At 52.6% G+C, this 13,779-nt stretch overlaps 5 protein-coding genes across 5 annotated transcripts; 3 read left to right on the top strand and 2 right to left on the bottom strand.

Annotated features, from left to right (window-relative positions):
• Window positions 1-47: 47 nt before the first annotated feature.
• PpBr36_09104 (uncharacterized protein) lies at window positions 48-836 on the top strand (the record flags this gene model as incomplete). Its single annotated transcript, XM_029896226.1, has 3 exons — window positions 48-264; window positions 366-569; window positions 661-836. Coding segments are annotated over 3 exons (597 nt in total), but the record flags the coding sequence as incomplete, so codon positions are not given.
• A 155-nt stretch (window positions 837-991) lies between these two features.
• On the bottom strand, window positions 992-2,896 carry PpBr36_09103 (uncharacterized protein; the record flags this gene model as incomplete). The annotated part of the gene is made up of 3 exons (XM_029896225.1): window positions 992-1,381; window positions 1,545-2,708; window positions 2,795-2,896. The coding sequence occupies 3 exons, from the start codon at window positions 2,894-2,896 to the stop codon at window positions 992-994; spliced, it is 1,656 nt and encodes a 551-aa protein (XP_029747012.1).
• A 1,607-nt stretch (window positions 2,897-4,503) lies between these two features.
• On the bottom strand, window positions 4,504-6,739 carry PpBr36_09102 (uncharacterized protein; the record flags this gene model as incomplete). Its single annotated transcript, XM_029896224.1, has 2 exons — window positions 4,504-5,342; window positions 5,461-6,739. The coding sequence occupies 2 exons, from the start codon at window positions 6,737-6,739 to the stop codon at window positions 4,504-4,506; spliced, it is 2,118 nt and encodes a 705-aa protein (XP_029747011.1).
• A 1,088-nt stretch (window positions 6,740-7,827) lies between these two features.
• PpBr36_09101 (uncharacterized protein) lies at window positions 7,828-9,308 on the top strand (the record flags this gene model as incomplete). Its single annotated transcript, XM_029896223.1, has 2 exons — window positions 7,828-8,110; window positions 8,224-9,308. The coding sequence occupies 2 exons, from the start codon at window positions 7,828-7,830 to the stop codon at window positions 9,306-9,308; spliced, it is 1,368 nt and encodes a 455-aa protein (XP_029746757.1).
• A 3,023-nt stretch (window positions 9,309-12,331) lies between these two features.
• PpBr36_09100 (uncharacterized protein) lies at window positions 12,332-13,213 on the top strand (the record flags this gene model as incomplete). The annotated part of the gene is made up of 3 exons (XM_029896222.1): window positions 12,332-12,335; window positions 12,433-12,766; window positions 12,868-13,213. 3 exons carry the CDS (start codon window positions 12,332-12,334, stop codon window positions 13,211-13,213), a joined length of 684 nt encoding a protein of 227 aa, XP_029747010.1.
• Window positions 13,214-13,779: the final 566 nt, after the last annotated feature.

The following is a 13,779-nucleotide window of genomic DNA, read 5'->3' as shown; positions in this document are numbered from 1 at the left end:
TTTTTTTTTTTTGTTCAGCTGTCATCCAATTTTTGCTGACAAGCCAGCAAAAATGCTTAGATCCAAACGACGACGTAGCAAAACCGGATTTGAACATTGTCCAAGTCAACCTGATAGGGACCCTGTACACGTGGAAACTGGCTGTGCACTACTTCCGGAAGCAGCCCGAGTCAGCAGAACGCGACCGCTGCTTCATCATCACGGGGAGCCTGGTGGCTTACATTGACTCGCCGGCGAATTGGGAATACACGGCCACCAAATACGGTTGGTCCCTCCCTTTGATTCATCTGATTTTGACAAGTTTTTTGATGGGCTTGGCTACTCGGTCTCAAGGCTGACACTGAACAAAAAAACAAACAAAAAAGGGCTCCTCGGTTTTATGAAGACTGTCCGACGTAGCAGCTGGGAGCAGGGCATACGAATCAACTACGTCGCTCCCTGCTATATCCGCAGTGCGATCCGAAGCCCCGAATACGAAAAGTCTCTGACGGACAGAGGGGTCATGTTCGGCGAACAGGAGGACGTTGCGGCTTGTATGATGCGGATCGCATGTGATCGGTCCATCGATGGTAAGATGATATCATAACCTTGCTCTCAAAAGATTGGACTGAAACTTAATATTCACCTTTTGTTTTTCTTTTCTTGTATTGACATTCGCAGGTCGCTCCCTCATGATCGTCCCTCGATCCATGGCCAAAGAGGGTTTTATGGATATTGATAGAGAAGACTTTAGGGACACGGACAAGGACGCCTACTTTAAGCAGACACAAGAGACGCAGCTGGTCATTATTGAAGACAGGTGGAGAGATGATTACGTGGTGCCGAAATATAAATAAAAAGCCTAGTTTTTTTTTTTTTTTTTTCAAAACAGGATAACAAATAGAGTCAGTCAGTCAGTCTGTCAGTCAGTCTGTCTGTCTGTCTGTCTGTCTGTCTACAATAAACCATAGTCTCAACCCCCCCGCTGCCAGGCAGGGTAACAAATCCATCATTAATCCGTGACCTCGGGAGGCTCGAGGGGCACCAAACCCTCCCTCTCCCTGAAATTGACCATCAAGGGCGGCTTCTTCCAGACGATAAAGGCACGGTGCTGGTTCAGCCACTGGTCGCTGGCGCCGCCCTCGTAGTCCAGGCCGAGGTAGTCGAAGCGGAACAGGATCCGGCACATGACGAAGCGCATCTCGATGTAGGCCAGGTTCTTGCCCATGCAGTCTCGGTTGCCGTAGCTGAAGGGCTTGAACACTGCAAAGTTGTCGTTGGCGAACCGCTTCTCGTACAGCGGGTGGTCGGGAGGTAGGAACCGCTGCGGCCGGAAGTCGTCGCATTCTAGAAAGTGGTCGGGGTTGTGGTATGTAGCCAGTTGCGAGACTTGGATGATGGCCTATTACACGCACGCGCGCGGGCATGACAAAAAAGAAAAAGCAAACATATAGTTTAGTTACTGTTTGGTCCATGCATATATCTAGCAAATCTCCGCTCCCAGCAAAGAGATAAGGGTATCATAGACAGTGAGAAAAAAAAAAAAAAAAAAAAAAAAAACTCACCCCCTTGGGAACATAGTAACCGCCCACGGTACCACCAGGGCAAAGACGCGGAGGCATGTCGGGGGCCGGCGGGTGGAAGCGAAGCGCCTCCTCGGAGCAGGCACGCAATATGGGCAGAGGCTGGTTGGACACGGAGTGGAGGTTGATGTCGTCCTCGCTCTTGAACGTGGTGCGGACCTCCTCGGTGGCGCGCTCCATCCAGACGCGGTTCTGGGGCAGGGAGAACATAAAAGTCAGCACGGCCAGGGCGGTGGCGGTGGTCTCGCTGCCGGCGTTCATGATGATGTTGGCGTTCCGCTTCATCTCGACCTCGGACAGGGCCTCGTGGCTGGCCTTTTGGTTGAAGCGCAGCATGTAGCCGACAAAATCCTTGCGCACGACCGGCTTGCCGTCGCGGCCGATCAGGTCGGTCTGGACCGGCGGGTCGGGCCCCAGATCGATGCGGGCCTTGGTCTTGGAGTCGGCGATCCGGCGGTTTTCCCAAAACGTCTTGATGGTGCCGTTCAGGTCCAGCAGCGCCAGCGGGGCCAGGAGCGGCGACGAGAAGAGGAAGAAGCGGTTCAGGGTCGCGCCCTCGATGCCCTTGATCAGGTTGCTCGTCCAGGGATGGTACCTGCCTCTCTTTAGGATGTTGAAGGAATCCGCAAAGGCCAGGTCGCCGACCACGTCGAAGCTCAGAAAGTTGAACCACATGGCCATGTCGAGGGCGCCCTCCTTGGACCTCTTGGACAGCTGGCGAATGAGCATGTCGACGTAGTAGGTGATGACGGGCTCCTGCTCGTGCATGGCCGTGTTGCTGAAGCCGTAGGCGAGCGCCCGCCGGTGGCGCTGGTGGCCCTCTCGGGTGGGCGCGGCCACGAGGCTCCGGTGCGAGTCTGGGCCGTAGTAGCCCGGCAGTTTTGGCATCTCGGGATTCGGGGCGCGGACCGCGTGCACATCCTTCCACCCCACCACGCCGTCGACGGCCAGTCGGTTGGGCGCCACGCGTACGACGTTGCCGTACCTGGCGTGCAGAGCCCGCACCCGTCGCGCAAAGGTGCCTTCGACGTAGCTCTGGTACAGGTACGGCATGCCCGTGATGGCTCGGATGGGCGGGCCAGGGAACTTGGCGAGCGGGTGGAAGTAAAGCCGGTATGTGGCCAGGACGATCCAGTAAACGGCAATCTGAGCCCGTCCGTCCACTTTTGTGTCAGTAACAAAAAGATGTCGATCCAAGCTTGGGGAGGTATCATTCATCGGGAAACACTTACCCCCACGCCCATCAATCCCATGCCGTATTTGAACTGCTCCATGGTACTCTTGCCTGCGAACCCCGGCAGCAAGTTTTGGGGAGTGATACTGAACGTAGCCATTATCGCGAGATTTGGCTTTGCAGAGCCTGACATGCCACACGATAAGCTCTTCTTGGATGTGCCCCTGCGTTGTTGGGTGTTTGTGGTGCAAATGTCGCCAGGTTATAGAATCTATACTAACATGTAGTCTGCAACTGCTCAAGACTAACAAGTCTTTGTCTGTAGATCCGGCCGGAAGCAACCCCCCTTTTAAACATTTCATCACTTCAGGCACAGAAAAACAAATCTCGATGGTAGGGCATGGAAGATGTGCCCATGTTGGCCCGGGACACACGGGTGGCTAACCCCGTACGGAGCGGTCCGGGCAGCAGAGCCAAGATGAGTATTTTTTTTTTTTTTTGGGATAAGTTGTATAAGTCTTTGACCTGAAACTTGTCTCATACAATTTGTTTTCGTTACCTGCTCTAGTATCAACTGCCTGGCTTACATGGCTTCATGTCCAATCTTCATCCAGAATGTCATTTCGGAGGCAGCTGGGGAACTTCCGGAGTCGCGGTTGAAGAATGGACCTTCTGCACAATCCCTACGACAATCTTTGTTGACGCAGTAAAAAAAAACCATGCGGACTCATCTGAAAACAATTTGTTCCCGGTGCCTGATATGTCGAATCATTTGGGACACAACAAGCTCCATGGACGAGGCCGAGTCAAGAGTTAATTTCCCGTTGGTCGTTTCCTTGATACCAGTAAATCGGCAACAATCCAACTTACGAGTTGCGTTTCTGGGCTATGTGGAACTGACAAATAGCTTCGGGTAAAACTGAAGCGGCATCGCTTACGTACAAAGGTTTCGAGGTTAGCCCAACAACTCCGATAGTTTTCTTCTTTTTTTTTTTAGCCATAGTATTGATCATCAGACGATGAACCCTGTATCTTACCCATCACCAGTGACACTTGATACGGGAACAGCAAATGCCGCTGTGCACGTTGCACGTCAAGTCCTCGGCGATAACAGTGATGTTTCAATCATCGAGTCCGGTTTCCGGTCCTGGAACAGTTGAGAGGATTGGGATGGTACTTTGCACACTCTTATGACCAAAGGTATGCCAGAGATTGCTGGTGTTCGCGTAGCAGTCTTCGAGTATCACTGCGTCCTACGGATAAGCCCAGCAAGTGTACTCAAGGCCATGCAACGAGGGTAGCCAGATAGTGCCAGTCAAAGATACCACCAGGAGCACCCCTGATGTTGATGTCGACCATCACTGACTAGCAGGGAGGAAATGCTGGGGATGACATGGCGGTTTCCGAAAAACAGACAAGGAAAACTGCTGGTAGGAATTGCATTGTGGCCAAATAAGAAGGCATTGTGCATCTCTAGCAGCTCCCCTAGACTCCATGGTTATGTGCCACCAATTAATGACCGAAAGATTTTTTTTTTTTTTTTTTAAAAAAAAAAAAAAAAAAAGACTCACAAGCAGTATCCTTGAATTCAGTCTTCCATTCTACAAAAGGTCTTTGCTCTAAATTCCCCTCTCTAGTTCTTTGACTTGATGTCCCTTCTTAAGCCCCCAAGACCACTTCTACAGCCTGTGTTGGCCAGCAGCTTTAAAAAGCACGCCCCCTCTCTGTACCTGCTGGCCTCAGTTATCTATCTGCCCGGTATCAAGCTCAACGAGAAGATGCCCGCCTTCTGTGAGGAGGCGCCTTCTCGTTCTCGGCAGCACCAACGAGCGACAGCAGCGCCCCCTTGACGGCCCGCATGCTGTATATCCGCTTCATCTCCCCCGATCGCCGGCCGCGCTCGGCCTGCTTCGCGCCACTGCGGCCAGCCTCGTCCTCATCCGCAGCCGGCCCTGCGGCATCGGCGCCGAGCAGGTCCTCCTTGCTGAGAAACAAGTCATCGGGCTTCAGGCCCTCTCTCCTCTCCCTCGCCAGCCGGGTGGCCTGCCTCTGGAGGATGTTGACGACCTCGTTCTCCACAGTGCGCGCGTTTCCGAAGCCCGGGTTTCCCCTCCCGCGCCCGATCCGCTCCGCTACCGTTCGGCAGTGGGACCCCGAGAGCCCGCCCTCGCACCGCATCTTCCCGCTGAACCGCTTGTCGATCTTGTGCTGGAGGATGAAGTGAATCTCTTGGTCCGTGTAGTCGGAGAAGCGCAGCTGGTGCGGGAACCGGCTCCGGAGGCCCGTGTTGTGCGCAAAGAAGGCCTCCATGTCGCCCTCGTAACCGGCAATGACAAACACAATCTTGCCCGTCAGGTTCTCGATCTCGGCCAGCAGGAAATCCAGCACGGCGCCGCCGCCCTGGTTGTTTCCCGACGTGAGCTGATAGGCCTCGTCGACGAAGAGGACACCGCCTCCCGACTCCAGCATGTCGGCGATGAGGGACTGGCAACCTGAGACGCCCAGGTGGGCGAGCTTGGCCCCCGTCGTCTCCTCGAATCTGGTGCCCGCGATGGCTCCGACCGAAGTGAGGAATTTGCCATACAGCCTTGCAACAGTTGTCTTGCCTGCATGAAACCAAAAAAAAAAAAAAAAAAAAAAGACAGGACAGCAGAAGCTGTATGTTAGCATTTCATGTAAACCCTCCTCCCAGACAGTGTCAAAAGGTAGACTCTATGGACCAACCTGTTCCTGGATTCCCGAGCAGACTGGCACCCCACCTCTCACACTGCAGGGAAACATTCTGCCGCATCTTTACGTGGACCATGTGTTGCATCGTCAGGAAAGCTTCCTTGACTTCCTCGAGCCCGGTCATCTCCATCAGGTCGTCAAGCGCAGCACTCTGGGCACCCTCGGCTTTTTTCAGGTGCTCCCACTCCTGCCTGGCCTTGCTCGGGAGCTTCTGGAGGGTCTCGCTGTCCGCGGGCGGAGGGGTAGGCGCCCTGCTGGCAGCAGCCACGGCGACTTGCGATAGCTTGATTTCCTGCTTGCGTTTGACGGCATCTTGGAGGTTCTTCAGGTTGTTGACCTCCTGCGCCAGTTCGTCCAGGTTCCTCTCCTCGTCGATGATCTCGCGCATGACGCGCTGCGCCTGCTCGACTTGGTCCTTGATCTCGCGCAGCTGCTGGCTGTATGTGGACTGACGCTCCCATCTCATCCGGCTCAGCTCCAGGTTGAGCTGAGGCCGCCTCTCCGATTCGCCATCCTGCGCGTTGAACAAGACCCGCTCTGGACTCGGGCAGCCCGAGACGTCTCGGCTCGTGACCAGGTCGCTGGCAGCCCTTTCGCCGGAGGAGCGGACCAACTGCTCCGCCACGCCGGGGGTGCTGCTGGGCGGGTAGACCGCCTGGTGGGCCTTGAAGGCCAGGTATCGAACGTCGGCGGACGCGGCCGTGTACAGAGAGCCCTGTTCGAGCACGGCCCTGACGTCCGACGTGTAGTTGTAGTCGCCGTCGCCGTCGCCGGAGCTGGTCGCGACGTCGCAGACCAGCCAAGCAAACGGCAGCAGGCTCCCGGCGTGCAGAGAGCCGCCGAAGAAGGCGGCGACCAGAGCCTGCCAGAACGTAGGCGGGGACAAGATGGCGTTCAGGACCTCCCCGAGGAAGTGGCCGTCGGCCAGGGCGGCGATGGACGGGTCCGACAGGTAGCTGACGAGCACGAGCGAGTGGGCCTGGATGAAGCCCGGCGACAGGTCGATCTGGACGCAGCTCCGCACCGCGTCTAGGCCGTGCGGGCTGCTGACGAGCGACTCGACGCACCGGTCCGGGGAGTAGTAGTGGAGAGCTTCGATGAAGAGGATGGCATCTTCGGCGTAGTTGATCTTGGACTTTCCCTCCAGCAGGCTCCTGTAGTGCTTTCGGAGGTTGCGCGTCTTCTCGAGGTCTCTTGGTGGCGTGAAGCTTGGGTTGGGGCGAGAGTATCTGGACAACGACAAGGTCGAGTCGCCTGGTGATATGATGGACATTTTTTTTTTGATGCTTCAGGCGGTACGCAAAGAAGAAAAAGAAAAAAGAAAAAAAAAAAAGACAATAAGACAATGGTCCAACATAGAGGTTCTAGTCAGGAACTGCGTCAATGTATTTATAGGCACCTACATGTTTGCCATACGCCCACAAGTACCGGTAGACTGGAGGGTCTGTCAAATCCTATTCCAACTGCTTGTCATCAGAAACAAGTGCTTCTACTTTCGGCTTCCCAAGTCATTCATCTCATGTCGAACTATGTTGAGAACACCAGTGTGTTGAGCAATACAGTAGTACATACGGCTCGGGTTGAATAAGGTAAGATCCGTGTCTGGGTCTAAAGATGGATCAAGGGATGCTGAGCACATGCAACATGGTGCGATAGTCTTCTCTCTCACTGATGCTAAATATGCTGATTGCACGTGATACCATTTACACCAAGGGTTTGTGAGCAGTGTTGGCCGATCAAGAAGGGCCTCTCCGATCTGAACAGAACCCCTAACTCTGATAACCGGTCAGTCTTTTTTTTTTTTTTTTTTTTTTTTTTTTTTTTTTCTCTTCTTCTTTTGCACGGGCTAGAATTGAGACGACATGCAGTGTGTGTCTGTGTGACAAGGCGATGCAATGTCGTAATCACCTCTGCGGCCGCCCAATGAGAGTCTAACCGACATTGTCTATCACATACTCTACGAGGCCGCCTGGGTCCCACTGGTAGGCCTCCTGCGTTGCTTGGCTGCCCAATGAAGAAGCGATCAGTCCACGTTCAAGTGAGGCTGTAGAAGACTACACACCAACGACACCAACAGAGGACGCCCTAGACCCCGAATACCCGTAGATATCTCATGGACGGCCTGACTGGAAATCCTATATCTAGGCAAGAAACCCGAACCCATTTGGCATGTGCAAATACAAAAGTCCCCGTTGGCTTTCAACGAGCAGTCGTTATCAGCAACCTATCTCCATCGGAACGTTGCGAAACTTTGTTTTGTCATCTTTTGAATCGGACTGAAAGCTTGAGTATATCCTGCGACGTATTACGTGGTAGCCTTATCAGGAACCGAAAAGAAAAGAACCCCCTCCCCCGGGCCACATGTCATCCTGGCATCTCCGTGACGCTCGTACGGGCCGAAGCTCTTCCGAAACCTTGGGGGCTGGTCCGTCGAGACCCCCGGTTGCGGATCAAACCGCCGATGCAATCCAGGCTCCGCCACCACCTCTCGGTCGACTGCTCGAGGAGGTGCGCGTCCAAGACCTCGCCGACTCGGCAAAGAATCTGGCGGCATCTGCCGTCGTCAAAGACAGCGTCCTGGTGTCCTCGTACAACTGGGCCAGTGGTGGAGGGAGAGTACAAGAGCCTACAATCACAGTGCCCGGTACGTGTGAGGGAGAGAAAAAAAGAAAAAAAAAAAAAAAAGTTCCACACCGATGCGGCTCTTGAGCAACGCCAAATAATTACTGACTTGGCTAAAACTTTAAAAAAAACCAGGCCGGCCACCGCGCTGGACTCCTCTGTCGAGGCCTATAAGGCTTCCCGACGACAATGGCAACTACGGCTGGGGCAGGTCCGTTAGTACCCGCAAAGTGTACCGGGACCAGAATGCGGCCGGCTTCCCCAAGCATCCCATGGAGCCTGCCATTTTAGCAACGCTAGAGACTGCACCGGATTTCCTCGCGGAGCACAGCATTGATGTTATCGCTTGCGGCAGCACCATGGGTAATCTGCTTCGATTCGTCAAAGGCCAGGACAAAATGTTCCGGATGCTTGTACAGGTCGTAGATGATAGCGTTTTCCTGATCCGCAGAGAAAATTCCCCTACGGAGCTTATCCCGGACATACAAGGATTCGGTCATTCATTCCCAGAAAACTACACTACCTGGGATTACGATGTCAGGGGCTCGAAATCACACCAGCGAATGGTGAGCTACCGGTTTGGAAACCTTAGGTTCCTCGTCCGCTTTGAGGGAGACGGGTATCTCGGCCAGCATCCTGGCGGTGACAAGCCGGTGCCGAATCGGAGAACGGAAAATCAGGTAGGCAACCAGACCAGATCGTCCATCTCTGTTCATGATTTGGCCCAAAGCATGAGCGGCACCGGCGTCTCGGTCGGAAATGAGGTCAAGGGGGATGTGATCAAGATCCAAAGGTCCGGTGCACTGGTCAATCAGGACCTGATTTTTGACCTCAAGACCCGCAGCTGCAAAAAGAGAGATCAGCTCGAGGAGATGAAGGGCGCAGAGTTGCAGCGTCTCTGGGTCTCACGCGTCACAAAGTTTATCCTGGCCTTCCACAACCGAGGCTTGTTCGACGACATTCGAATCATGGACGTCAAAGATGAAATCGACGAATGGGAATCGACCAACAGTGACGCTCTAGCCAAACTTGCGGCGCTCGTCCATCGCATCATCGCTCTGGCCCGGGCACAGCCGGATGGGAAGATTGAGGTCTGTCGCTCAGAGGGTTGTGTGCTTGAAATCCGCCGGCAGGTGGAGGGTCTCGGAGATGTCTTATCGCCAGAGACCAGAGATAGATGGATCGGCAGCTCAGCGGGAGGAGCAAGGTTTGGACGATAATTGAATGGAATGAAAAGGACCATGACAGCGACCGCCGTTGGGACAAGGAACTGGTGACTTTCTGCTGCATGGTCCCTTGAACAATTGCGGTTAATTGATGTTGGTTGTTGAACGTGTTCGCGGCATGTGCAAATCATGGTACCACGATGAAAAAAAAGTTTGATTTGGTGCTCATTTCGATTTTTTTGTGTTTGTTTTGGCTTTTGAGTTTGGGGTCCGAGCAGCAGGAATGGGAAAGGTACTGCAGCTGATCACTACTCACTGGTAAGAAGATAAAGACATACAAGTACAGTAACAGCGAGAGATTACAAGCATGTCCGAATTATTTTTGTCATCTTTACCCGCTGGCAGCGCTTCTGTGGTTACCCGATCTACGGAGAATTAACCTTTTGCCCAGATTAAGTCGACTTGCCTGTATTGGGCCAGCGACTTTCGTTTCCTACTGTTACTTTCGTGCTCTACTGTGCTCCGTACAGTATGTGGTTGCACGCTCGCCAGTCGGCCCAATTAATCACTTTGTCCCACCCCACATGGTTCAGTTACTAAGCTGCATCACATCGGGAGATCAACCCGACCTGATGGGATCGGATCCCCGTCGAGTTGTCCAACTCGTCGTCATTGTGAAAAAGAAAATTATTCACCCTCCATTCAATCACATGGAAATCCCTAGCTGCTACAGTAGTAAGTTCTAGTACCCTGTTAATGATCTCGTAACGTGAAGCGATGACTAACGGTGATCTGTAGATCTACCAAACCATTACTCTTATTAGGTTCTAGTAATAAGGAAGATAGATAGATTACCGTTAGATGATAAATTCGTACAAGATCCCCCAATAAGCAAAAATGTGCCTCAAAAAAGTAAATAAAAATGGGAAAGAGTGAGCAGGTTGCTGTTTTTGGTTTCCAGGGGGTTTAACTTCCCCTCATGGACCAGACATACTTACTATGTGCTGTGAAACTTCATTCATATTGGATCCTATGCAATACTGTATTGTTACTGTACAGTAATCAAATTCCAATATCCAAAATGGCGGGCGTGCATGACACAGAAATACCAGCTTCCCAAGACAGACGTGGAGTGGCCGCATGTACATGCAAATTGGCCCATAGTGGTCAGGGAGATTTGGCTTGGCACCCTATTTGTCAACCCACCAGCGTGCTAAGTAAAGCCTTTTCTCTTTTCTCTCTCTTTCTCTCTCTCTTTTTTTGTTAGAGAGAAGAGACGACCACCGCCTTGGAATATTTACCTACTTCTCTTGTGGGTTGTAGTCCATTGACCAGGGAATTCGTTCTTTTTCAAGGTACAAGGTACTTTGCTCAGTGACCCTGGAGCTATCTCCTCGACAAAACCCCAGATATCCCTGCCCACTGCAGCCAATCGAGCCCCGTCTATGCGAGTCTAGTCTTCAGCTCCTTCCTCCATGTTCTCTGTAGCGTGGGTATTGACAGCAATTAAATGGACCTAATTGATCCAAATAACAAGCCACATTTTGGATTATGCCGCCGAACTGAAAATAAAAAGTATCTCAGCTCCGGGAAAAGCAACAAGAGGACAAAAACCCAACGAGACCCCGTAAGAACCCCAAAAGGTCCGACCAGTAACATCACACCACCGCCAAGACAACTGCAAGGTTCTCATAGGAACACGAAAAAAAGGTACAAGATTCCAGGTGCATGCGTCAGGGGTGTTTACTTGGCTTGACTCCTCCACAGCAAGAATTGAGGAGGGGCACAGCGGCCACCGAGCCCGCCCAATCCGCGACTCCGCCTCCATACTGTGCCTGGCTTTTGCTTGTTTTTCCCGAGCAATCCATCCCTCAGCATTCCAAAAGCCCAAGACCCAGTCCAAGGACCCAGTCCCAGTCCCCACCTACGTACTGTAGCTGTCCCCATCCCCAAGCTTTCTTTTGCCCTTCCCTCGCGTCAATCGCGGCCAGATCCCAGCTTGTATTCTCGGCTTCTTTCTTGTTTGTTTTTTTTTTTTCTTTGTCCACTCAAAAACATCAGGGGAATCCCATTACGCTCGTTTGTATAATCGTTATTATTATTACTATCTTTTGGTTTTTCTTTGGTGGCCGTTTTGTTTTGATTCTTCTGGTTTTTTTGCCGACGGCCCCCTCCCTCTCCATACCACGGTTTTGCCCTTCCTGTGTGAATTTGACGAAACGCCCTGGGTATCCAGCTTCGGGTTTGGAACAGCGATTGCATTAGCACAGCCGGGTTTTCATCAAACTCTCTCAGCATTGACTCGGTCTCCCTGGACCAAAAGTGAATCAAATCGCACCAACAATTTTGAGCACCGACGGCGATAGTAGCAGAAAACCTACACCAGTCCGTCCATTCTGGGGAATAATAGCGTCAACCACCGAAACCAGTCAACCACTCACTCTTTGTACCCGGGACGCGACAGTGTGATGTCCAACGGCTCCCGCACACTTCCGCCCCCCTTTTGACTGAAAGACCCTCGACCCGATCTCCACCCTTTCTTTGCCCTCGGGACCGTTCAAGCGACACCCGTGCAAGCGACCACCGCGGCCGCCCGAAAGACAGTCGTCTCACTTGGGTTCAGTTGATCCATCACATGGTCCCAGCCTACCGACCTACCGACGCACAGAGACAAGCGCAAGACGCAACGCCCACCCAGCTGGTTAATTGACTTTTTTTTTGTACTTTTCCCTGCGCACGCTCGACGCAGGCCGACCAAATTTACGTTTGACAGCCGCCTGGACGTCTCGAAACATAACGATATTCATACAGGGCAAAGAAACCAAGGGTTGTCCGGCGGACGCAACTAGGGAGACGGCCAGCCCTCCAAGATCACAAACGTTTTTTTTGGTGTTAAACAAAAAGTTTCGACGACAAGCTGTGAATACCTACAAACTCGATTCACTTCCGGCATCTTCTGTCGGACTGTGAAAATTCCCCGACTAGCCACAACCCGTACCATCCGCCTGCTGGGACTGCGGAGCTGCTGTGTTACGAAAGCTGTATTGTGCTGCTAGCGGACATCCACAGCATTCATCATGGGTACGTATAACAAAACAAAGCTAGATATGTTCAAGAGGCTCCATCTCGTCCAAACAAGCAGAAGTTGGCAAATGCTGACTTCACGTCCTCGGCACAGAAACATTCGTCCCATTCTCTACCCTCCCCGCCTGCGCATCCCAGTGCGGTCCCCTGTTCGATGCCAACGGAGCCTGCGCACCCTCGGGAGTGACGTCGGCCCCGTCCGCCATCGCCTCGTGCTTCTGCTCCAACTCGAAAGTCTCACCGTTCAGCACCGGCACCGCCGGTGTATGTGATAACGCCTGCACCGCCAACCCGAATGACTTTGGCAGCATCCGGAACTGGTTCACCTCTTTCTGCGCGAATCCCGCCACTGTCACGGGCATTGGTAGCGGTAAAAATGCTGCAACCTCGACAGCTACCCCGGGGCAAAACAATACCAACGGTGATTGGTGAGTTGCTTTTGACTTTTTATTTATTGTTGCTAGTTTGTCTTGTCACATATGTCAACAGTTAAGCTGACCAATTGTTTTTCCACCCCCTCATTTCACAGGCTGTCGAGTCATTGGCAATGGGTTGTCATGATCGTAATTCTCGTCGTCGGAATATCATGCATCTGGATCGGCGCCTGCATCTGGCGCCGCCGTTACCTACGCAAGAGGGATCGGCAGTACGCGCTTGGCAAGCGTCTAGGCGCAGCCGGTGTTGGCGCCAACGCCGCCCAGCAGGGCACCACCAACGGGGCAGACGCCAATATGTCGTCACGGTCCGTCCACGTCCCCGCTGCCGGCATGTTCGATGCCGCACCCATATCCTCGGCCGCGCACTACGGCCCCGAAACGGAAAAGGAGAAGCAGGCCAGGATGAAGAAGAAGTGGAACCCAACCGAGAGGACATGATATCTCGTCTCTTGCGTTTTTATTTCTAACGCATCCCATTTCTCTCCTTGCTCGTTTCGTGAGGGGTCTCTTTTTAATGACCTTAAAGTTCTAAACCGGAGTCGATGGAGTTTTTTTGTGACTTCGCCCATGTTCCCATTTTCAGGTGTCTGGTTCTGTCTTGTGCAAATTTCGCTTGTTAGATTCACTTTATCATCGACTAACATACCCCCTTTGTTTACACTCTCTCCTTTTGCTTTTCTCTCTCTCTCTCCATATGGCATTTTGGCGCTGTGAGGTCGGCGTTGGGTTTATTTTTTTCTATCTTGTTCACACGTCTCATAATTGGGACTATTAAAAATTGGGAGACGTTTTGCTCATGCTTCTTTTTTTTTTTGTTGTTGTCGTCTTGCAAAGGGTGTCGGGGGGAAAAACTACTGACCTTGATCCCCTTCCCCCGTGCGTATAGCCTTTTGTGTTCCCTCGCGTCACGCAAGGCCTGCAGGGGAAAAAACAACAACAAAGAGCTGGAGCGAACCGGAGAAAAGAATAATAGAGTGCATCGAGACTACGCCACTAGTAGTGTG

Source organism: Pyricularia pennisetigena, chromosome 5, assembly GCF_004337985.1.
Source record: "Pyricularia pennisetigena strain Br36 chromosome 5, whole genome shotgun sequence".
Lineage (NCBI taxonomy): Eukaryota > Fungi > Ascomycota > Sordariomycetes > Magnaporthales > Pyriculariaceae > Pyricularia > Pyricularia pennisetigena.
The sequence above is the reverse complement of the archived record's forward strand: the minus strand, read 5'-3'. Positions and strand labels throughout refer to the sequence as shown.